General features: G+C 46.2%; 1 protein-coding gene across 7 annotated transcripts in view; it reads left to right on the top strand.

The window, feature by feature from the left end:
- LOC134337366 (3',5'-cyclic-AMP phosphodiesterase 4C-like) overlaps nt 1–24,671 on the top strand; it is a 285,269-nt gene that overhangs the window by 165,203 nt on the left and 95,395 nt on the right. The window contains exon 1 of one of the 7 annotated variants that reach the window (XM_063032312.1): nt 23,296–23,782. The exons of the other annotated variants lie outside the window; for them this stretch is intronic. Coding sequence (XP_062888382.1) covers nt 23,697–23,782 — 86 coding nt within the window. The 5' untranslated portion in view covers nt 23,296–23,696. Of the gene's footprint in view, nt 1–23,295; nt 23,783–24,671 lie in introns of those variants that run through there. 7 annotated transcript variants of the gene reach the window in all.

Genomic DNA, 24,671 nt, shown 5'->3' with positions numbered 1-24,671 from the left:
TCCAGAAGACAAATGTTATTCAGGGCTTTATTTGACTACAGGTGGAATGGTATTAAGGGCTGTGGTGAGGCTGCTCCCAGAAAATAATGTACAGATTTGGTCTCCCTATTAAAAGATGAACAGAGGAGGTGCAACACAAATTCACCAAACCAATGACAGGGATATTACCCCACGAGAAGAGATTCATCAGACTGGTTGTGTAGCTCTTGAGTTGGGTGATTGGACTGAACCACAACATGTTGTGGCTTAGCAGGCTGAGGCAGGGTTGATGCTTCTCCTGGTTAGGATACCAGGAATCATACCTCAATGAAAAAGTATGGACTGTGCAGGTCAGAAGTGCGAACTCATTTCCTCAATGAAAGAGCCGCATGGGATTCACAGCCCAAGAAGCATGTGGAAGTTCAGTTAAAAATTGTACTGAAGGGAAAGAACGATGGGTTTTTGGATATGAGGAACGTAGGGTTGGAGCAGACAAGGAAAAAAGAAATCGGTTGTGAATTTGTTGAATGGTGGAGTGGACCCAGGGTGTTGATTGCTGTTGCTTCTGTTTCTTGTGATCTTTTTGTCCGCAGATATGGGCAGAAAGATACAGTTGACTCTCTAGCGATAGGGTGTAAACCAATGAAGACAACAATCATTAGATGAAACGTGAAGTACTGGCTGTTTGCCCTCTGGAAATTCCAAGAGAAGAGGGGAGAACTCACTGGAGTTCTGGTCAGCACTAATCCTTCATTTCACATTACTACAACACCATGCCTGGTCTCTATTGCTTTACAGTTTTTAGAAGCTTGCCATTCACAAATTGGCTGCTTTGGTTCCGAGATTACAATAGTAGCTGTTCTTTGGTTGTGTTTTGGGCATCATTAAAGGAATTTTAAAACATTATATCAGTGCAACCGACTTCCAGAACTATGCTCTCAGAGTTTGATTCATGATGATAAGAGAGAAATCATCACCATTGTCTCATGATTCTAAGCTACTCATCTGGACAATTCTGTTTGCTTCTGTCCTTAAAGAGGGTGTGAAGGGGATTTACAGTAGTCTCAGGGAGATGGGTTTCTGTCTCTTGACAAAACTGACGTAGTTGCAGTTGTTTTCATTAGATCAGAGAAAGTTAAACATCAATGGACTTCTTCCAAATGTTGTGGGGTTTTCATGGATTAAACTCTGTTGCGGAGGGAAGAGCAGTTGGGAAGCAGTAGATTCGGATTTAGAAAAATTGACAGAAGATACAGAGTAGTGGAAGAAGTGAGTTGTTGTAATCAGGGCTGCATTGTTGAGGAGTGTCTGAGAAGTTTCTGTAGGATCATTCAAACAGGAAGAGAGCGCAAACATGGAAGAGAGTCAACACTAACAAAAAGAATGAAACGGGAAAACATATCACCAGCAGGGAGCGTGTATGTGAAGATTAACGAGGAAGTGAGGAGAGGAGTAAAGCCATCGATGAAGAAGTGTGTGGAGAGAGTGATCACTTCAAGGAGCATTGCGGGGAGTGGTGATATTGAAGGAGTGGGGAGGGGTGATATTGAAGACTAGCGGGAGTAGTAATATTGAAGGAGTTGGAGGGTGATATTGAAGGAGTGGGGGTGATATTGGAGGAGTGGGGGTGATATTGAAGGAGTGGGGAATGGTGATAGTGAAGGAGTGGGGAGTGGAGATATTGAAGGAGTGGGGTGGTGATATTGAAACAGCCGGGGGGTGATTTTGAAGGACTGGGGGGTTGTGATATTGAAGGAGTGGGGGGTTGTGATATTGAAGGAGTGGGGGTGATATTGAAGGAATGGGGGTGATATTGAAGGAATGGGGTGATATTGAAAGAGTTGGGGTGGTATTGAAGGAGTGGGGGGTGGTGATATTGAAGGAGTGGGGGGGTGGTGATATTGAAGGAGTGGGGGGGTGTGATATTGAAGGAGTGGGGTGATATTGAAGGAATGGGGGTGATATTGCAAGAGTTGGGGAGATATTGAAGGAATGGGGGGTTGTGATATTGAAGGAGTGGGGGCTGTGATATTGAAGGAGTGGGGGTGATATTGAAGGAATGGGGGTGATATTGAAAGAGTTGGGGTGGTATTGAAGGAGTGGGGGTTGTGATATTGAAGGAATGGGGGTGATATTGAAGGAATGGGGGTGATATTGAAGGAGTGGGGAGTGATATTTAAGAAGCGAGGGGTGATATTGAAGGAGTGGGGGTGGTGATATTGAAGGAGTGGGGGTGGTGATATTGAAGGAGTGGGGGTGGTGATAATGTCGGGAGTGGGGGTGATATTCAAGGAGTGGGGATGATATTGAAGGAGTGGGAGTGATATTGAAGGAGTGGGGGTGATATTGAAGGAGTGGGAGTGATATTGAAGGAGTGGGGGTGATATTGAAGGAGTGGGGGTGATATTGAAGGAGTGGGAGTGATATTGAAGGTGTGGGGGTGATATTGAAGGAGTGGGCGTGATATTGAAGGAGTGGGAGTGATATTGAAGGAGTGGGGGTGATAATGAAGGAGTGGGGGTGATATTGAAGGAGTGGGGTGATATTGAATGAGTGGGGGTGATAATGAAGGAGTGGGGGTGATATTGAAGGAGTGGGGGTGATATTGATGGAGTGGGGGTGATATTGAAGGAATGGGGGTTGATATTGAAGGAGTGGGGGGTGATATTCAAGGAGAGGGGGGTGATATTGAAGGAGTGGGGGGTTGTGATATTGAAGGAGAGGGGGCTGTGATATTGAAGGAGTGGGGTGATATTGAAGGAATGGGGGTGATATTGAAAGAGTTGGGGTGATATTGAAGGAGTGGGGGTTGTGATATTGAAGGAGTGGGGGGCTGTGATATTGAAGGAGTGGGGGTGATATTGAAGGAATGGGGGTGATATTGAAAGAGTTGGGGTGGTATTGAAGGAGTGGGGGGTTGTGAATATTGAAGGAGTGGGGGGCTGTGATATTGAAGGAATGGGGGTGATATTGAAAGAGTGGAGGGTGGTATTGAAGGAGTGGGGGTGGTGATATTGAAGGAATGGGGGTGATATTGAAGGAGTGGGCAGTGATATTTAAGAAGCGAGGGGTGATATTGAAGGAGTGGGGGGTGGTGATATTGAAGGAGTGGGGGTGGTGATATGGTCGGGAGTGGGGTGATATTGAAGGAGTGGGGGTGATATTGAAGGAGTGGGAGTGATATTGAAGGTGTGGGGGTGATATTGAAGGAGTGGGAGTGATATTGAAGGAGTGGGAGTGATATTGAAGGTGTAGGGGTGATATTGAAGGAGTGGAGGTGATATTGAAGGAGTGGGGGTGATATTGATGGAGTGGGGGTGATATTGAAGGAATGGGGGTTGATATTGAAGGAGTGGGGGTGATATTCAAGGAGTGGGGGGGTGATATTGAAGGAGTGGGGGTGATATTGAAGGAGTAGGGTCGGGAGAGGTGATATTGAAGGAGTGGGGGGTGGTGATATTAAATGAGTGGAGGTGATATTGAAGGAGTGGGGGTGGTATTGAAGGAGTGCGTGTGATATTGAAGGAGTGGGGGTGATATTGAAGGTGTGGGAGTGATATTGAAGGAGTGGGGGTGATATTGAAGGAGTGGGGGTGACATTGAAGGAGTGGGGGTGATATTGAAGGAGTGGGGGTGATATTGAATGAATGGTGGTGATATTGAAGGAGTGTGGGTGTTATTGAAGGAGTGGGGGTGATATTGAATGAATGGTGGTGATTTTGAAGGAGTGGGGGTTGATATTGAAGGAGTGGGGGTGTGGTATTGAAGGAGTGGGGGGTGATATTCAAGGAGTGGGGGAGTGGTATTAAAGGTGTGGGGGTGATATTGAAGGTGTGGGGGGTGATATTGAAGGAGTGGGGGTCATATTGAAGGAGTGGGGGTGATATTGAAGGAGTAGGGGGTGATATTGAAGGAGTAGGGGGTGATATTGAAGGAGTGGGGTGATATTGAAGGAGTGGGAGTTGATATTGAAGGAGTGTGGGTCATATTGAAGGAGTGGGGGTGATGTTGAAGGTGTGGGGGGGTGATATTGAAGGAGTGGGGGTGTGGTATTGAAGGAGTGGGGGGTGATATTCAAGGAGTGGGGGAGTGGTATTAAAGGTGTGGGGGGTGATATTGAAGGTGTGGGGGGTGATATTGAAGGAGTGGGGGTCATATTGAAGGAGTGGGGGTGATATTGAAGGAGTAGGGGGTGATATTGAAGGAGTGGGGGTGATATTGAAGGAGTGGGGGGGTGATATTGAAGGAGTGGGGGTGATATTGCAGGTGTGTGGGTGATATTGAAGGAGTGTGGGGTGATATTGAAGGAGTGGGGGGTGATATTGAAGGAGTGGGGGGTGATATTGATGGAGTGGGGGTGATATTGAAGGAGTGGGGGTGATATTGAAGGAGTAGGGGGTGATATTGAAGGAGTGGGTGGTGATATTGAAGGAGTGGGGGTGATATTGAAGGAGTGGGTGGTGATATTGAAAGAGTGGGGGGTGATATTGAAGGAGTGGGGGTGATATTGAAGGAGTGGGGGTGATATTGATGGAGTGGGGGATGATATTGAAGCAGTGGCGGTGATATTGAAGGAGTGGGCGTGATATTGAAGGAGTGGGGGTGATATTGCAGGTGTGGGGGTGATATTGCAGGAGTGTGGGTGTTATTGAAGGAGTGGGGGTGATATTGAAGGAGTGGGGGTGATATTGAAGGAGTGTGGGGTGATATTGAAGGAGTGGGGGGGTGATATTGAAGGAGTGGGGGTGATATTGAAGGAGTGGGTGGTGATATTGAAGGAGTGGGGGTGATATTGAAGTAGTGTGGGGTGATATTGGAGGAGTGGGGGGTGATATTGAAGGAGTGGGGGTGATATTGCAGGTGTGTGGGTGATATTGAAGGAGTGTGGGGTGATATTGAAGGAGTGGGGGGTGATATTGATGGAGTGGGGGTGATATTGAAGGAATGGTGGTGATATTGAAGGAGTGTGGGTCATATTGAAGGAATGGTGGTGATATTGAAGGAGTGGGGGTGATATTGAAGGAGTGGGGGTGATATTGCAGGTGTGGGGGTGATATTGCAGGAGTGTTGGTGTTATTGAAGGAGTGGGGGTGATATTGAAGGTGTGGGGGTGATATTGAAGGAGTGGGGAGGTGACATTGAAGGAGTGGGGGGTGATATTGAAGGAGTGGGGGTGATATTGAAGGAGTGGGGGGTGATATTCAAGGAGTGGGGGTGTGGTATTGAAGGTGTGGGGGTGATATTGAAGGAGTGGGGGTCATATTGAAGGAGTCGGGGTGATATTGAAGGAGTGGGGGTGATATTGAAGGAGTGTGGGTCATATTGAAGGAGTGTGGGTCATATTGAAGGAGTGCGTGTGATATTGAAGGAGTGGGGGTGATATTGAAGGTGTGGGAGTGATATTGAAGGAGTGGGGGTGATATTGAAGGAGTGGGGGTGACATTGAAGGAGTGGGGGTGATATTGAAGGAGTGGGGGTGATATTGAATGAATGGTGGTGATTTTGAAGGAGTGGGGGTTGATATTGAAGGAGTGGGGGTGTGGTATTGAAGGAGTGGGGTGATATTGAAGGTATGGGGTGTGATATTGAAGGAGTGGGAGTGATATTGAAGGAGTGGGGGCCATATTGAATGAATGGTAGTGATTTTGAAGGAGTGGGGGTTGATATTGAAGGAGTGGGGGTGTGGTATTGAAGGAGTGGGGGGTGATATTCAAGGAGTGGGGGAGTGGTATTGAAGGTGTGGGGGGTGATATTGAAGGTGTGGGGGTGATATTGAAGGAGTGGGGGTGATATTGAATGAGTGTGGGTGATATTGAAGGAGTGGGTGATATTGAAGGAGTGTGGGTCATATTGAAGGAATGGTGGTGATATTGAAGGAGTGGGGGTGATATTGAAGGAGTGGGGGTGATATTCAAGGAGTGGGGGAGTGGTATTGAAGGTGTGGGGGTGATATTGAAGGAGTGGGGGTCATATTGAAGGAGTCGGGGTGATTTTGAAGGAGTGGGGGTGATATTGAAGGAGTGTGGGTCATATTGAAGGAGTGTGGGTCATATTGAAGGAGTGTGGGTCATATTGAAGGAGTGGTGGTGATATTGAAGGAGTGGGGGGTGGTATTGAAGGAGTGGGGGGTGATATTGAAGGAGTGTGGGGTGATATTGAAGGAGTGGGGGTGGTATTGAAGGAGTGGGGGGTGATATTGAAGGAGTGTGGGGTGATATTGAAGGAGTGGGGGTGATATTGATGGAATGGGGGGTGATATTGATGGAGTGGGGGTGATATTGAAGGAGTGTGGGTGTTATTGAAGGAGTGGGGGTGATATTGAAGGAGTGGGGGTGATATTGAAGGAGTGGGGGTGATATTGAAGGAGTGGGGGTGATATTGAAGGTGTGGGGGTGATATTGAAGGAGTGGGGAGGTGACATTGAAGGAGTGGGGGGTGATATTGAAGGAGTGGGGGGTGATATTGAAGGAGTGGGGGTGATATTGAAGGAGTGGGGGGTGATATTGAAAGAGTGGGGGGTGATATTGAAGGAGTGGGGGTGATATTGATGGAGTGGGGGATGATATTGAAGCAGTGGCGGTGATATTGAAGGAGTGGGGGGTGATATTGAAGGAGTGGGGGTGATATTGCAGGTGTGGGGGTGATATTGCAGGAGTGTTGGTGTTATTGAAGGAGTGGGGGTGATATTGAAGGAGTGGGGGTGATATTGAAGGAGTGTGGGGTGATATTGAAGGAGTGGGGGGGTGATATTGAAGGAGTGGGGGTGATATTGAAGGAGTGGGTGGTGATATTGAAGGAGTGGGGGTGATATTGAAGGAGTGTGGGGTGATATTGGAGGAGTGGGGGGGTGATATTGAAGGAGTGGGGGTGATATTGCAGGTGTGTGGGTGATATTGAAGGAGTGTGGGGTGATATTGAAGGAGTGGGGGGTGATATTGATGGAGTGGGGGTGATATTGAAGGAGTGGGGGTGATATTGAAGGAGTAGGGGGTGATATTGAAGGAGTGGGTGGTGATATTGAAGGAGTGGGGGTGATATTGAAGGAGTGGGTGGTGATATTGAAAGAGTGGGGGGTGATATTGAAGGAGTGGGGGTGATATTGAAGGAGTGGGGGTGATATTGATGGAGTGGGGGATGATATTGAAGCAGTGGCGGTGATATTGAAGGAGTGGGGGTGATATTGCAGGTGTGGGGGTGATATTGCAGGAGTGTGGGTGTTATTGAAGGAGTGGGGGTGATATTGAAGGAGTGGGGGTGATATTGAAGGAGTGTGGGGTGATATTGAAGGAGTGGGGGGTGATATTGCCGGCGTGGGGGTGATATTGAAGGAGTGGGTGGTGATATTGAAGGAGTGGGGGTGATATTGAAGTAGTGTGGGGTGATATTGGAGGAGTGGGGGGTGATATTGAAGGAGTGGGGGTGATATTGCAGGTGTGTGGGTGATATTGAAGGAGTGTGGGGTGATATTGAAGGAGTGGGGGGTGATATTGATGGAGTGGGGGTGATATTGAAGGAATGGTGGTGATATTGAAGGAGTGTGGGGTGATATTGAAGGAGTGGGGGGTGATATTGATGGAGTGGGGGTGATATTGAAGGAATGGTGGTGATATTGAAGGAGTGGGGGTCATATTGAAGGAATGGTGGTGATATTGAAGGAGTGGGGGTGATATTGAAGGAGTGGGGGTGATATTGCAGGTGTGGGGGTGATATTGCAGGAGTGTTGGTGTTATTGAAGGAGTGGGGGTGATATTGAAGGTGTGGGGGTGATATTGAAGGAGTGGGGAGGTGACATTGAAGGAGTGGGGGGTGATATTGAAGGAGTGGGGGGTGATATTCAAGGAGTGGGGGTGTGGTATTGAAGGTGTGGGGGTGATATTGAAGGAGTGGGGGTCATATTGAAGGAGTCGGGGTGATATTGAAGGAGTGGGGGTGATATTGAAGGAGTGTGGGTCATATTGAAGGAGTGTGGGTCATATTGAAGGAGTGGGGGTGAAGTTGAAGGAGTGGGGGTGATATTGAAGGAGTGTGGGTCATATTGAAGGAATGGTGGTGATATTGAAGGAGTGGGGGTGGTATTGAAGGAGTGGGGGTGATATTGAAGGAGTGGGGGTGATATTGAAGGAGTGGGTGGTGATATTGAAGGAGTGGGGGTGATATTGATGGAATGGGGGGTGATATTGATGGAGTGGGGGTGATATTGAAGGAGTGTGGGTGTTATTGAAGGAGTGGGGGTGATATTGAAGGAGTGGGGGGTGATATTGAAGGAGTGGGGGTGATATTGCAGGTGTGGGGGTGATATTGCAGGAGTGTTGGTGTTATTGAAGGAGTGGGGGTGATATTGAAGGTGTGGGGGTGATATTGAAGGAGTGGGGGTGATATTGAAGGAGTGGGGATGATATTGATGGAGTGGGGGTGATATTGAAGGAGTGGGGGTGATATTGAAGGAGTAGGGGGTGATATTGAAGGAGTGGGTGGTGATATTGAAGGAGTGGGGGTGATATTGAAGGAGTGGGTGGTGATATTGAAAGAGTGGGGGGTGATATTGAAGGAGTGGGGGTGATATTGAAGGAGTGGGGGTGATATTGATGGAGTGGGGGATGATATTGAAGCAGTGGCGGTGATATTGAAGGAGTGGGGGTGATATTGAAGGAGTGGGGGTGATATTGCAGGTGTGGGGGTGATATTGCAGGAGTGTGGGTGTTATTGAAGGAGTGGGGGTGATATTGAAGGAGTGTGGGGTGATATTGAAGGAGTGGGGGGGTGATATTGAAGGAGTGGGGGTGATATTGAAGGAGTGGGTGGTGATATTGAAGGAGTGGGGGTGATATTGAAGTAGTGTGGGGTGATATTGGAGGAGTGGGGGGTGATATTGAAGGAGTGGGGGTGATATTGCAGGTGTGTGGGTGATATTGAAGGAGTGTGGGGTGATATTGATGGAGTGGGGGTGATATTGAAGGAATGGTGGTGATATTGAAGGAGTGTGGGTCATATTGAAGGAATGGTGGTGATATTGAAGGAGTGGGGGTGATATTGTAAGGAGTGGAGGGTGATATTGAAGGAGTGGGGGTGATATTGATGGAGTGGGGGGTGGTATTGAAGGAGTGGGGGGTGATATTGAAGGAGTGGGGGTGATATTGAAGGAGTGTGGGTCATATTGAAGGAATGGTGGTGATATTGAAGGAGTGGGGTGATATTGAAGGAGTGGGGGTGATATTGATGGAGTGGGGGATGATATTGAAGCAGTGGCGGTGATATTGAAGGAGTGGGCGTGATATTGAAGGAGTGGGGGTGATATTGCAGGTGTGGGGGTGATATTGCAGGAGTGTGGGTGTTATTGAAGGAGTGGGGGTGATATTGAAGGAGTGGGGGTGATATTGAAGGAGTGTGGGGTGATATTGAAGGAGTGGGGGGTGATATTGAAGGAGTGGGGGTGATATTGAAGGAGTGGGTGGTGATATTGAAGGAGTGGGGGTGATATTGAAGTAGTGTGGGGTGATATTGGAGGAGTGGGGGGGTGATATTGAAGGAGTGGGGGTGATATTGCAGGTGTGTGGGTGATATTGAAGGAGTGTGGGGTGATATTGAAGGAGTGGGGGGTGATATTGAAGGAGTGGGGGTGATATTGAAGGAGTGGGGGGTGATATTGAAGGAGTGGGTGGTGATATTGAAGGAGTGGGGGCGATATTGAAGGAGTGGGGGTGTGGTATTGAAGGAGTGGGGGTGATATTGAAGGAGTGGGGGTGATATTGTAAGGAGTGGAGGGTGATATTGAAGGAGTGGGGGTGATATTGATGGAGTGGGGGGTGGTATTGAAGGAGTGGGGGGTGATATTGAAGGAGTGTGGGTTGATATTGAAGGAGTGTGGGTCATATTGAAGGAATGGTGGTGATATTGAAGGAGTGGGGGTAATATTGAAGGAGTGGGGGTCATATTAAGGAGTGTGGGTCATATTGAAGGAGTGGGGGTGATATTGAAGGAGTGGGGGTCATATTGAAGGAGTGTGGGTCATATTGAAGGAGTGTGGGTGATATTGAAGGAGTGGGGGTGATATTGAAGGAGTGGGGGGTGATATTGAAGGAGTGGGGGTGATATTGAAGGAGTGTGGGTCATATTGAAGGAATGGTGGTGATATTGAAGGAGTGGGGGTGATATTGAAGGAGTGGGGGTGATATTCAAGGAGTGGGGGAGTGGTATTGAAGGTGTGGGGGTGATATTGAAGGAGTCGGGGTGATATTGAAGGAGTGGGGGTGATATTGAAGGAGTGTGGGTCATATTGAAGGAATGGTGGTGATATTGAAGGAGTGGGGGGTGGTATTGAAGGAGTGGGGATTGTGGTGATAAGGGGTGGGGTGATATTGAAGGAGTGGGGGTGATATTGCAGGTGTGGGGGTGATATTGCAGGAGTGTTGGTGTTATTGAAGGAGTGGGGGTGATATTGAAGGTGTGGGGGTGATATTGAAGGAGTGGGGAGGTGACATTGAAGGAGTTGGGGGTGATATTGAAGGAGTGGGGGTGATATTGAAGGAGTGGGGGTGATATTGAAGGAGTGGGGGTGATATTGATGGAGTGGGGGATGATATTGAAGCAGTGGCGGTGATATTGAAGGAATGGGGGTTGATATTGAAGGAGTGGGGGGGTGATATTGAAGGAGTGGGGGGTGATATTGAAGGAGTGGGGGTGATATTGCAGGTGTGGGGGTGATATTGCAGGAGTGTGGGTGTTATTGAAGGAGTGGGGGTGATATTGAAGGAGTGGGGGTGATATTGAAGGAGTGGGGGTGATATTGAAGGAGTGTGGGGTGATATTGAAGGAATGGGGGGGTGATATTGAAGGAGTGGGGGTGATATTGAAGGAGTGGGTGGTGATATTGAAGGAGTGGGGGTGATATTGAAGGAGTGTGGGGTGATATTGGAGGAGTGGGGGGTGATATTGAAGGAGTGGGGGGTGATATTGCAAGTGTGTGGGTGATATTGAAGGAGTGGGGGTGATATTGATGGAGTGGGGGTGATATTGAAGGAGTGTGGGTGTTATTGAAGGAGTGGGGGTGATATTGAAGGAGTGGGGGGTGATATTGAAGGAGTGGGAGTGATATTGAAGGAGTGGGTGGTGATATTGAAGGAGTGGGGCGATATTGAAGGAGTGTGGGGTGATATTGAAGGAGTGGGGGTGATATTGCAGGTGTGTGGGTGATATTGAAGGAGTGGGGGTGATATTGAAGGAGTGTGGGATGATATTGAAGGAGTGGGGTTGATATTGATGGAGTGGGGGGATATTGGAGGAGTGGGGGTGTGGTGATATTGAAGGAGTGTTGGTGAGGGGAGAGAGGTGATAATGATGTGGTGGGAGGGTGAATCTTGATGATGTCTTTGGAGGGACCTTCCCTGTTGAACCGTGGCCAAAGAGGCGTACAAGTTCCAGAGCGTCAGTAGATCGTACATCTCAAGTTTCGTTTTCAGCTTGGTGTGAGCTCCACAATCACAGCTTGCCTTCTCCCTTCATCCAGTCAGTGGCATTTGCTTGTTTTCTGTGTGATGCAACTGACAGATCGACAAGGAAATCTAAAGCTTAACTCAAGCCCATTATTTACTGAAATGTTATATTACCGATTATCCATGAGATTATTTGCACTTCCCAGTTCTCAGATTACTAACCAATCCAATTTACTTGTTTGAGTTGTGGCACTCCCTTCCACATAAGCCACATCATCTCATATAATCTCCAGTCTGTTCTTTGCCCGTGTGTTTGCAGTATAGCAACTTGTTGTTACAAGTCCTGTGGAGACATTCCGTTCCTCCTGCTCACACCAGCACCATCTCAGCATCGTTCCTGTTTACCTGCATTTTTGAGTTCAGCATTGGTGGAGAGAAAGAGGTTTCAGTTCCTTGATCATTGTAAATGCTTGTCCTTCTACCCTCTGAGATATCTGGTTCCTCTTCTGCATTCTTGGTTTTCATTGCCTGCAGTGCCTTTTTCTAAATTCTTTCCCTGAACCCCTTTCCTTTTACCTCCTTCTCCACTCATAAAATGCCCTTTGAATCTTGCTCTTTGGCCAATCTTTTGATTGCTGCTTTTGGTTCAGTGTCATATTTTCTGCTGAAACCTTCAGTGAAGGAATATGCATCATTTCACTGTGGAAAAGATGCTAATATAAACGTAGGCTGTTATTTAAATGTTATTCTCCATCAATCTTGATCAGCGTTTTTGAAGGCGTTTTGACAACCGAACCGTACTGTTTCTCCTGTTTTCCATTTGCTGTTTATTTCAAGCTGGATATTCATCAGAAATTGAAAACTATACACTAACGGTACCTTGAGTTGTGGAGCTAAGGGTGAACAAATGGAGCTGAGGCCCAGCTCGGCTACACTCTGATCAAATGTCAGAACTAACAGAAGGGGCTAAAGACCTCTTCTTGCCCCATGAGATTATCTTTTTCTCTTAGGAAGTCGTGGGAGACATTGCCTCTGAAGAAAGGTTACCTCGGTCCTCTGGATGTTAATGTGACCAGTGGTGGACACCGTAGATTCCATCTCATTTAAGGCAGGAGTTACTTGATGTGCTGGACAAATGGGTTGTTAGGGAGACAGAGCATTCCTTCTCCTATTTAGGTGTTACCAGCACATGAACTGGATGCTCTCAGTACCATCCCAATGCTCGTTCTCCGTCTCGAGGAATCATCCTCCTTCAAGTCAGCAGATGCTTGGGCAGTTTGGACTTTGGATCGTGTTGCACCCATTTTCTTAGACCTTAAAAGGGTGCAACAAAACCTGATTATGTGTATCAGCCTTCCTTGGCCCAGAAACGGTGGAATGAAAATTGGGCTGAGCCACCTCTCGGTCTTCCTCACTGAGATGAACTTCCCCTCAGCTGTAGAAGTGGCTTCTCTCACCTCAGAGAACTGAGCAATGAGGAGTCAACCTATTTATTGTTCCCATCCAGAGTTTCAATCTGAAACACTAATACAAACCCCGCCCCCCCCCCACCATCAACGTTGCTCAATGCACTGAGTTCCTTAGCAGATTGTTTGTCACTCCAGTCTCCAGAGTATGGAAGCTTTTTATTTTTCTGTGTTTTATTTTAGTTTAGAGATATAGTACGGTAACACGCCATTCCAGCCTAATGAGCCCGCACCACCCAGTTGCACCCTTGTAACAAACTAAACTGTACATCTAAACCTATTAACCTGTACGTCTTGGGAATGTCAGGGGGAAACCAGAGCATTGGGAGAAAACACACTCTGTCACAAGGAGAACGTAGAAACCTGTAACAGACGCGGGCAGGAATTAAAGCCGGGTCACTGGTGCTGCGTGAATTGCTACACGACCGTGCTGCTGTCTTGCATCTGCTATTTGCTGCTCTTTATGCACGCGGCCTGATGTTCCTCATAAGCACAGACCCCTGAGCTAGCTCACTTCGGGATGGAGGTTCACAGCCCACCCTGGCGGAAGCAGGTAAATGTAGGTGCAAGTCCCTGCTTCCATTGTCCTAATGGCAGTGCCAGTGCATTGCAGATCACAACTACTCTCCATGTAACACATCTCTCTTCATCTCCCCTCTGGCTCTTTTGCCGATCAATCTGTGTCTCTGGTCACCTGCTCTCCTGCCACTGTAAACAATTCCTCTGCCATTATCTTGCTGAAACCATGAATAATTCTGAACATCTAAATCTCCTAGCTTTATTTTATGATTTATGATTATTGTCGTTAATACTAAGGTTTATTCTAGGTGGAATTAATAAATGAGAGATAACTTGATAGAGGCGTACACAATGATAAGTAGTATACATTGTGTAGACAGCCAGATTTGTTTTCCCAGGGCAGAAATGGCAAATACAAGGGGGCGTAATTTTAAGGTCATTGGGGGAAAGTATAGGGGGCATGTCAGAGGTAGGTTTTTTTTACAGAGCAGTGTGTGCGTGGGACACACTGCCAGTGGTGGTAGTAAGAGGCAAATGCATTATAGACATTTAAAGAGTCTCTGAGAAGGCACATGGGATGAAAGAAAAATTGAGGGCTATGTTGGAGGAAAGGATTAAATTGATTTTAAAGTAGATTAAAGGGTCAGCACAACATTATGGGCTGAAAGGCCTGTATTGTGGCATACTATTTGATGTATTTAAACAGTCCTGGTGATATGGCGGCATTTGAACTCATTACTGCAAAATAGCAATCTTATTGCTACACCTCCCAGTGAATACGAACTGAATACTAAATTGAATACGAACGTATTCAATGCAATGGCTCCTCTTAATTAATCCTTTTAACATTTTAGGGAATCTTTGGTGTGTCGACTCTGGGCTAATATATTCTTCCTAAGGTGTGGTGTCCAAGCAGAATGCAGATTTTATAACAGGACTGGGAGGCTGAGGTATCACTCTCTCTGCCCAATATCAGAACTTTTTTTTAGAAACACTGGCTGGAATTCACCTGGATGGTGGGTACATATCTGGGATTATACTAGAAAATTTGCAGAAATGGGTGGAAATTATCAGGAATTGGCAAGGGTAAAGAACGTGTGTTGAAAACAGAGGCTGAATATGTTAGGACCATCTCCCTATAGAAAATTTCAATCTGATGAGAGCTATTCAATAGAGATCAAAGTAAAATTATTCCCCCTGGCATGTAGGTCAATAATTAAAGGTCATAGATTCAAAATCTGTGACAAAAGAACAAGATGGAAACTGAAGGAGAATATTTTTTCTTTGGAGTAGTTTCTATCTGAAACACTGTCACTGAAAACGTGGAGAAACCACAGATCCCATAAACATTTTTTGGAAGGGAGATGGACAAGTTAAATCAAAATGTTTTCATAAACGAGGCCTTTTGTGGCCTCGGGATGTATCAAAGCACCACACAGTAATAGAGCACTTTTGAAATTGTTATGCAGGGAATTGCAAGAATCACAATGTGCACAACAAGGTACCATCACTAGTCATCTATTTTTGTGTTTATTGAGACACCGGGAAGCAGTCCTCTATTTTTTACATGTCCTATTGTATCTTCTATCTATATTATTTTGGAAAACATCTCAAGTGCAAGGCAGTGGTTACAGTGGTGAAAGCACTTCTCCATAAGGAAGAAATGGGCACTTAAGTCTAAGTTCACTGGAGTTTAGAATAATTAGAGGTGATTGTATTGGGAGATAGAAGATTCTGGTGGACTGGACATTCAGAGGATTTTTTTTCCCTCATGCAGGGAATTGAAACTAGAGGTCATAAATACCATCTTAACACCAAGGTGAAAAGGAATATCTTCCCTCACAAGATTGGGAATCTATGGGGTCTATTCAAGGTTATGATGTTTCAAATGAAGCCACATATAAGAAATAGTTACAGTGGTAGTCTAGTTGGCTTTGGGAACCAACTCCAACAAACTCATGCCCGATTTCCACATCAGTGCCGCTATCTGATATCCCTTCACTCCTCAAATATCCAGAAGTCTGTTGGTCTCTGTATTGAATGCAATCAATGACGGGGTCTCCACAGCTCCTCAGCCAGAGAAGTTCAGTCCCAAATGCTTGAGTGTACATGTCTAGTCTACTCAGTCTCTCCTCATATATTGGACCGTACATTCTAACAGCCACTGGTGTACTCGCTTTCTAAAAAGTTTAATCACTTTTGTTTGGTTAAGGGGGCCAAAATTATACAAATGCTCCTGGTGTGCTCTCACAAAGACCCTATATAATTCCAGTGAGACATCTTTTCTCTTGTACTCTGGATTTCTCAAATTACAGCCAACATAATGTTTGTCTTCCTAAATGCCTATCCCCCGCCACCCAGCAAATTAGCTTTCGTTGTCTGTGTACAAGGTGACACCCAGGTCCTTTGAGGTATCGTATTTCTTAGTGTTTCAAAAAAATTTTAAATTTCTATTGTTACTTCAGAGTGCATAACCTCACATTTTTCCACATTGCATTCTTACTGTTGTCGTGTCACGAGATCTCTGTGTCCTCATCACTGCTCACAATCCCGACTTAATGTCATTTCGTCAGCAAACTTAGAAACATTATGTTTGCTCTCTTGGCCAAATTGTTGAGATAGGTTATGAAGAGCTGGGATCCAGCCACTGATCCCTGGGCACCCCACGAGTCAGTCTACCAACCCAAGAAGGGTTTATATGTTTCCAGTCTTCAATTTTCTGTGTTAATTAACTCTCAGTCCATGCTACCCACCCCCCCAATTCCATTTGCTCAAATTATGTTCACTAACCCACTGTGTGAAACTACTGAGAGTTATCTTAAAGTCAAAATACACCACATCCACTACTTTGCAACCATTTACTTTACAAGATACATCTTCAAAGAGACATGTATGATTACCCTTTCCATAAATCCATGTTGCTCAAGCACATTATAATGTTCTGACTGGCTTGATTTCACATCCCTTGAACATTGCAGCATTTTTACAACAGTAGTTCATTGTTTTCTCTTCCCCTTCTTAAGTGGTGGGGTCATGTTTGTTATTCACAAAATGACACGGACCTTTCCAGAATCTAGAGAATTTGGGAGAAATGGTAACATACACATCCATTATCTCTGCAGCCGCCTCTTTCAAAACCATGGGATGCAGGTCTTCAAGTCTGTGGAATTTATCAGGCTCATTAACTTCACTAGCAGTATTTCTTTACCAATATTAATATCTTTTAGTCCTTGTTTGCATTGCACTGGATCATTGGTTTATGATTATTTCTTGGAAAGACTTTTTTTTACTGTGAAGATAGACATCAAATGTTTATTTTATCTCTCCTCCATTTCCTTATTCTCTGTAAAATCTCTTTAATCTCGATCTGTGAAGAACCCATATCTGTCCTCGCCAATCTTTTTCTCTTTCTTCCAATACCTACTGTACAGTAGTTCTTCTGGTCCATCTTTGCACTTCTTGTTGGTTTAGTGTCATGCTCTTTTCTCCCTTTCTATTTGGGAACCTCGAGGATCAGCAAGTAAGTAGAGCGAGTCCCAATGTTCTGATCATATTCAACAATGAAGCAGGTAAAAGCGTGCATAAGGCAGTGTCCTGCTCCTAAAGAGAAGTCCTCTATTCCCTGCTTCTATCAGGAAGGAGGAGCCTTAGGTTCAACACCACCAGGTTCAGGAACAGTTACTACCCTTCAACCATCAAGCTCCTGAACCACCGTGGATAACTTTACTCACCTCAACACTAAATTGATCACTGATTATAACCTATGGACTTGCTTGTAAGGACTCTACACATCATGTTCTCAGTATTATTTCTCCATCCCTCCCTCCTACATTGGTTACCTGTCAATCTTTGTATGTAGTTTTTCATTGATTCTATTGTTTTTCGTTGTTCAATTGTGAATGCCTGCAAGAAAATGCATCTCAGGTGACATATATGTACTTTGAACTGACTGTAAGACCAGAGGTTGCTCCCAATATTTGCCAGTTCAGCCAACGTATACAGGGAGTGAATCAGAGTTAATGTTTCACATTAGTAACCTTCACCAGAACTGGAAAAGTGAGAAAGAAGCGTGCTGAAGTTGCATCAAAGGGGAGTGGTAGAGAAAACTACGGAGGTGCCTGCAGACTGAATGCTTCAGGTTACCCAGGTGACACAATCGGTTTGAGAGTAAAGGAAGCTGAGCAGTATGAAGGGTAGTAGAACTGAAACTATGTGAAACTGGAAATCTGAATTAAACAAAATAGCTAGAAAAGGTCAGCAGATCTGGCGGAAAACAAATCTGAGAGTTGACATTACTTTAGATTAGCTGAGTTAGTTAGACACACTGGTTAGCTGGAATTGTTGAATTCAATAATCTCAGATAAAGTTCAGATGCTGGTCCTTGAGTTTACACTGAGCTTTGTTGGAAGTGTCGGAGACCAAATTCAGTGGGAGTGAGATGGAGACTTTAAACGTTACATGTGATTAGAAGCTCATGGTCACCTTTGTGGACTGAATGAAGGTGCCCAGCAAAACAGTTACTGTGCTTTGGTTTGTTTAATGTAGAGGAAACCACGTCATGAGTACCAAATAGATCAGCTGGTTGAGTGGTGTCGCAACAACAGCCTAGCACTCAATGTCAGTAAGACCAAGGAATTGATTGTGGACTTCAGGAAGGGGGAGTAAAGGGAACATGCCAGTCTTCCTCGAAGGATCAGCAATGGAAAGGTTGAACAGTTTCATGTTCCCGGGTGTCAACATCTCTGAAGATCCATCCTGGGTCCAACATAATGATGCAATTGCAAAGAAGGCATGACAGCAGCTATACTTCATGAAGAGTTTGAGGAAACTTGGTATGTCACTCTACAGGCGTACTGTGGAGAGCATTCTAACTGGTTGCATCACTGTCTGGTATGGAGGGGCCACTGCAACCGGATCAGAAAAAGCTACAGAAAGTTGTAAACTCAGCAACTCCATCATGAGCACAAACCTCCCAACATCAAGAACACCTTCAAAAGGTGAAGCCTCAAAAAGGCGGCATCTATCATTGAAGCACCGATCACGCAGGACATGCCCCCTTCTCATCGTTCCTATCAAGTAGGAGGTACAGGAGCCTGAAGGTGCAAACTCCATGTTTCAGGAACAGCTTCTTCCCCTCTGTCATCAGATTTCTGAATGGACGTTGAGCCCATGAACACTATATTTTTTGCTCTCTTTTTGCACTACTTAATATGTTTTTATACACAATTTTTATTGTAATTTATAGTTTTAAAACTTATTATCTGTTGCAATGTACTGCTGTCGCAAAACAACAAATTTCACAACAAAACATGCAAGTGATATTAAACCTGATTCTGATTTAAATGCAATAGACAAATGTGTAAGTGAATTGCTGCTTCACCTGGAAGCTGTGGTGGGGTCCTGGTTGGTGTGAAGGTAAAAGGGCAGACCTTGCATGTCCTGAGATTGCACGGGAAAGTTTTGTGAGAAGAGGAATGTCTGATGGAGATAGAAGAATGGACTTGGAGTTCCAGAGGGAATGGTCCCTTCAGAATGCTAAAAAAAAAGGAAAGGGAGAGGATGTGCCTAAGATGCAATACATAATATAGGGGAAAAGTATGAATTACAGTAAATATATATGTGTATCAGGTAGTTAAATTAAATAAGTAGTGCAGAAACATAAATTTAAAAAAGTAGCGAGGTAGTGCTCAAGGTTTCAATGTCCATTCAGAAATCGGATGGCAGAGGGGAAGAAGCTGTTCCTGAATTGCTGAGTGTGTGCCTTCAGGCTTCCTGATCATAACAGTGAGAAGAGGGCATGTCCTAGGTGGTGGGAGTCTTTAATAATGACACAATATGTAGATAAGCCTACAAGAGGAGAGGCTGTACTTGATCTGGTATTGGGAAATGAACCTGGTCAGGTGTCAGGTCTCTCAGTGGGAGAGCATTTTGGAGATGGTGATCAGAATTCTATCTCCTTTACCATAGCATTGGAGAGAGATAGGAACAGACAAGTTAGAAAAGCGTTTAATTGGAGTAAGGGGAATTATGAGGCTATCAGGCAGGAATTTGGAAGCTTAAATTGGAAACAGATGTTCTCAGGGAAGAGGACGGAAGAAATGTGGCAAATGTTCAGGGGATATTTGTGTGGAGTTCTGCACAGGTACGTTCCAATGAGACAGGGAAGCTATGGTAGGGTACAGGAACCGTGGTGTACAAAGGCTGTAATAAATTTAGTCAAGAAGAAAAGAAAAGCTTACAAAAGGTTCAAAGAGCTAGGTAATGTTAGAGATCTAGAACATTATAAGGCTAATAGGAAGGAGATTAAGAAGGAAATTAGGAGAGCCAGAAGGGGCCATGAGAAGGCCTTGGTGGGCAGGATTAAAGAAAACCCCAAGGCATTCTACAAGTATGTGAAGAGCAAGAGGATAAGACGTGAAAGAATAGGACCTATCAAGTGTGACATTGGAAAAGTGTGTATGGAACCGGAGGAAATAGCAGAGGTACTTAATGAATACTTTACTTCAGTATTCACTATGGAAAAGGATCTTGGCAATTGTAGTGATGACTTGCAGCAGACTGAAAAGCTTGAGCATGTAGAGATTAAGAAAGAGAATGTGCTGGAGCTCTTGGAAAGCATCAAGTTGGATAAGTCCCCAGGACCGGATGAGATGTACCCTAAGCTACTGTGGGAGGTGAGGGTAGAGATTGCTGAGCCTCTGGTGATGATCTTTGCATCATCAATGGGGATGGGAGAAGTTCCAGAAGATTGGAGGGTAGCGGATGTTGTTTCTTTATTCAAGAAAGGGAGTAGAGATAGCCCAGGAAATTATAGACCAGTGAGTCTTACCTCAGTGGTTGGTAAGTTGATGGAGAAGATCCTGAGAGGCAGGATTTATGAACATTTGGGGAGGTATAATATGATTAGGAATAGTCAGCATAACTTTGTCAAGGGCAGGTGACAATGAGCCTGATTGAATTTTTTGAGGATGTGACTAAACACATTGATGAAAGAAGAGCAGTGGATGTAGTGTATATGGATTTCAGCAAGGCATTTGATAAGGTACCCCATGCAAGGCTTACTGAGAAAGTAAGGAGGCATGGGATCCAAAGGGATATTGCTTTGTGGATCCAGAACTGGGTTGCCCACAGAAGGCAAAGAGTGGTGGTAGACAGGTCATATTCTGCATGGCAGTCGGTCACCAGTGGTGTGCCTCAGGGATCTGTTCTGGGACCCTTACTCTTTGTGATTTTTATACATGACCTGGATGAGGAAGTGGAGGGATGGGTTAGTAAGTTTGCTGATGACACAAAGGTTGGAGGTGTTGTGGCCTGGATTGGGGAGCATGCCTTATGAGAATAGGTTGAGTGAACTCAGCCTTTTCTCCTTGGAGAGACGGAGGATGAGAGGTGACCTGGTAGAGGTGTATAAGATGATGAGAGACATTGATTGTGTGGGTAGTCAGAGGCTTTTTCCCAGGGCTGAAATGGTTGCCACAAGAGGACACAGGTTTAAGGTGCTGGGGAGTACGTACAGAGGAGATGTCAGGGGTAAATTTTTTACTCAGAGTGGTGAGTGCGTGGAATGGGCTGCCGGCAACGGTGGTGGAGGCAGATACGATAGGGTCTTTTAAGAGACTTTTTGATAGGTACATGGAGCTTAGAAAAATAGAGGGCTATGGGTAAGCCTAGTAATTTCTAAGGTGGGGACATGTTCAGCACAACTTTGTGGGCCGAAAGGCCTGTATTGTGTTGTAGGTTTTCTATGTTTCTAATAATGGATGCTGCCTTTCTGAGGCACCGCTCCTTGAAGATGTCTTGGATACTACGGAGGCTAGAACCCATGATGGAGCTGGCTGGTTTTACAACTTACTTCGATCCTGTGCAGTAGCCCCCACCCCCCATCCCAGACGATGATGCAGCCAGTCAGAATGCCCTCCATAGTACATCTGCAGAGATTTCAGTGTTTTAGGTAACATTCCAAATCTCCTCAAATTCCTAATAAAGTATAGCTGCTATCTTGCTTTCTTTATAGCTGCATCGATATGCTGGGACCAGGTTACGTCCTCGGAGATGTTAACACCCGGGAACCTGAAATTGCTTTCTTTCTCCACTTCTGCTCTCTCTATAGAGGGATAGAGTTTAAGAGTCGCAATGTAATGATGCAGCTCTATAAAACTCTGGTTAGGCCACACTTGGAGTACTGTGTCCAGTTCTGGTCGCCTCACTATAGGAAGGATGTGGAAGCATTGGAAAGGGTACAGAGGAGATTTACCAGGATGCTGCATGGTTTAGAGAGTATGCATTATGATCAGAGATTAAGGGAGCTAGGGCCTTACTCTTTGGAGAGAAGGAGGATGAGAGGAGACATGATAGAGGTGTACAAGATAATAAGAGGAATAGATAGAATGGATAGCCAGCGCCTCTTCCCCAGGGCACCACTGCTCAATACAAGAGGATATGGCTTTAAGGTAAGGGGTGGGAAGTTCAAGGGGGATATTAGAGGAAGGTTTTTCACTCAGAGAGTGGTTGATGCATGGAATGCACTGCCTGAGTCAGTGGTGGAGGCAGATACACTAGTGAAGTTTAAGAGACTACTAGACAGGTATATGGAGGAATTTAAGGTGGGGGGTTATATGGGAGGCAGGGTTTGAGGGTCGGCACAACATTGTGGGCCGAAGGACCTGTAATGTGCTGTACTACTCTATGTTCTATGTTCTATAAGGACTGGCATGTGTTCCCTCATCTTACCCTTTCTGAAGTCCACAGTGAGCTGTTTGGTCTTACTGACATTGAGTGCCAGGTTGTTGCTGTGACACCACTCAGTCAGCTGGAATAGCTTGTTCTGTCACCACCGTCTGATTGCGGGTACTGGGTGAGAGATGGGAGTATAGCAAGCATGGGGAATGATGAAGCCATGGTAAAGGGAAAGCTCCCTACTAACTATGGTAGAGGCAGAGCCGTAGTTATGAAAAAAAGTTAAGACATTTTGTTAGCACTGGCTTTGACTGGCTTGTTAGCAGAACAAGTAGGAGAGGGGGAAACTGGGAGGATGGAACTATCCCTACAGGAAGCAGTTTGGCAAATTAGGTAAACTACTTGTGGGCTGGTAATCTTTGGCATTTTCTGTTCTTATTTCATATTTTCTTGCCGTTTTTTTAAAAAAATCTTTTCCTCCTGTTGGTCGGTACATTACTCATTTTTCCCCAGATGGGAGAGGGGTGCAGTTAACCAGTTTTCTGTGATCCACAGTGAAGATTTCGGGTGAGATACAACCCCGCCTCAGCGCCAGCATCAATATAAAATTGATCCTGATGCAGATCTCCGGCGTGAAACGACTGTTTATTGCTGTCCATTGATCCTGGCTGCCCCACTGAGCTCCTGCAGGATTGTGTGTGTGTGTGTGTGTGTGTTCCTCTGCATCCAGCATCTGCAGAACTTCTTGTGTTTATCCATATACAACGGCAGCAGGGCCCTGAATCCTGCTCCGGCAGTCCTTTGAGTTTCCCACCTTAAATACCGATCAGGTTTTGGAAACTGGGATTACTGCTATCTCTAGGTGTGGCTGTGATCATTGGAACCGTCTTCATAAAACTTCGCGCACTCCATTGATACGCGCTCTAAAACAAACAGCCATTGAAGTTGGGCATGGGTTAGCAAAGTAACTTTAAAAAAACAAGCTGGCTGGAGTTCTATTCAGTCACCGCAAGGTTGAGAAAGCGAGAATGAAGTCGAAATCGGGCTCTCCGCGGAACTGGGGTCGGGGGAGTCAGTGAAGAGAGAATGGAGAAGGAGGAGCGGAGAACAGAGTGGGAAGAGAGGAGAGGGCAAAGTAGGTGGAAGTAGGGGTGCAGGGGGAGAGTACGAGAAGGGGGGAAATGGCGAGGGAGAATTCCGGCTGCGGGAGGTGGAGAAGGCGGCAGGTGAGAGGCTGGGCGGAGACCAGTAGCGGTTCACACTTAGTCAGAGGAGCCGAGTGCTGTGGGACACTGCCTCCTCCTCTTATCCGGAAATCGGCACAGGACCGCCCGGGGGCTCTGTGAACTGAATTACAAACTTGCCGGAGTGCGTGGCCCGGAATTGTCCGAGGCTGGGCTGAACCAGGTGCCGTTCTCCGGGGCTGGCCGCGGGTCATACAAACACAGCCGGCGGCTCCGAAACCGATATCTCCCCCCGCCCCCGGACCAGCCGCTCTGAGCCCGTCCCACTCCAGGACATTAGGCATTCAGCGCCGCTCTCCACCCGATCCCCCTGGCCCGCCGGCATGCTGCTGTCTGCCTAGCGAGGAGAGTGGCCGGCCGGACCCACGAAGAGTTTGGGAGCGATGGCGATGGCTGGACGGGAGAATCTCGATCGCCTGAGACCCGCCGCGTTCAGCTGCTTCCCAAGCCGCAGGCATTCGTGGATCTGGTGAGTAACGGGAGAGCATCTTGCTGCCCGGTAAAATGTGACCGCCCGCCAATGTAAACTGGATTTAGCCCTGTACTGAGACTTGAACACGGCGGTGCCGAGGGTCCCGTCCAACGCGGGGGGTGGGGGGAGCGGCGGCGCCACCGGATTCGTCTCACTTACTCAGCCTTTCAGCAGAGGAAAACAGCCACGCAGCTTTTCAGGTCAATGACCCTTCATCGGAAATCTTAGCGGTGCTCCAGTCTACACGTTAAAGTGTAGCTCAATGGGCCTTTCAAGCAGAAGTAAAAGGGAGCGTGTTAATGATGGGGGAGAGATCCTGCCCTTTTTGAGTGTGAAAAGACAGGGTAACCCAATGATAAGTACAACCACAACAAGAGACAGGAGAGGGGAATGTTACGCATGGGTAAAATTGGAGGATCTTTATCTGAATGCCGCTGCCTGTAAGGAATTTGAACGTTCTCCCTGAAACCACGTGGGTTCCCCCCCCCCACCACCACCACCACCACCACCACCACCACCACCACCACCACCACCACCACCACCACCACCACCACAGTTCAAAGACATGCCTGTTAGTCGGTTAATCGGTCGTTATAAATTGGTCCGTGGTCAGGCTAGGGTTAAATCGGGGGATTGGCGGGCGGCGCGGCTCGAAGAAGCTGTTCCACGCTGCATCTCAAAGAAACAGTGCAACCTCAGAAATGAATGCATACAGAGTAATAGACATTAGGGAGATTAGCTGCAAAGTGAGAAAGTCTGGGAATTCACTATTCAGGATGCTTACATTTTTAGAAGAGAGAAGCAAAATGGCAAAGGGGGAGCGGTAACCCTAATAATGAGGGATGGGTGGAAGGTGTCCTAGAGAAAGAATTTTAGCTCAGAAAAT

The sequence above is a fragment of the Mobula hypostoma genome, chromosome 24 (assembly GCF_963921235.1).
Source record: "Mobula hypostoma chromosome 24, sMobHyp1.1, whole genome shotgun sequence".
NCBI lineage: Eukaryota > Metazoa > Chordata > Chondrichthyes > Myliobatiformes > Myliobatidae > Mobula > Mobula hypostoma.
This window is presented reverse-complemented; position numbering and strand designations above follow the sequence as displayed.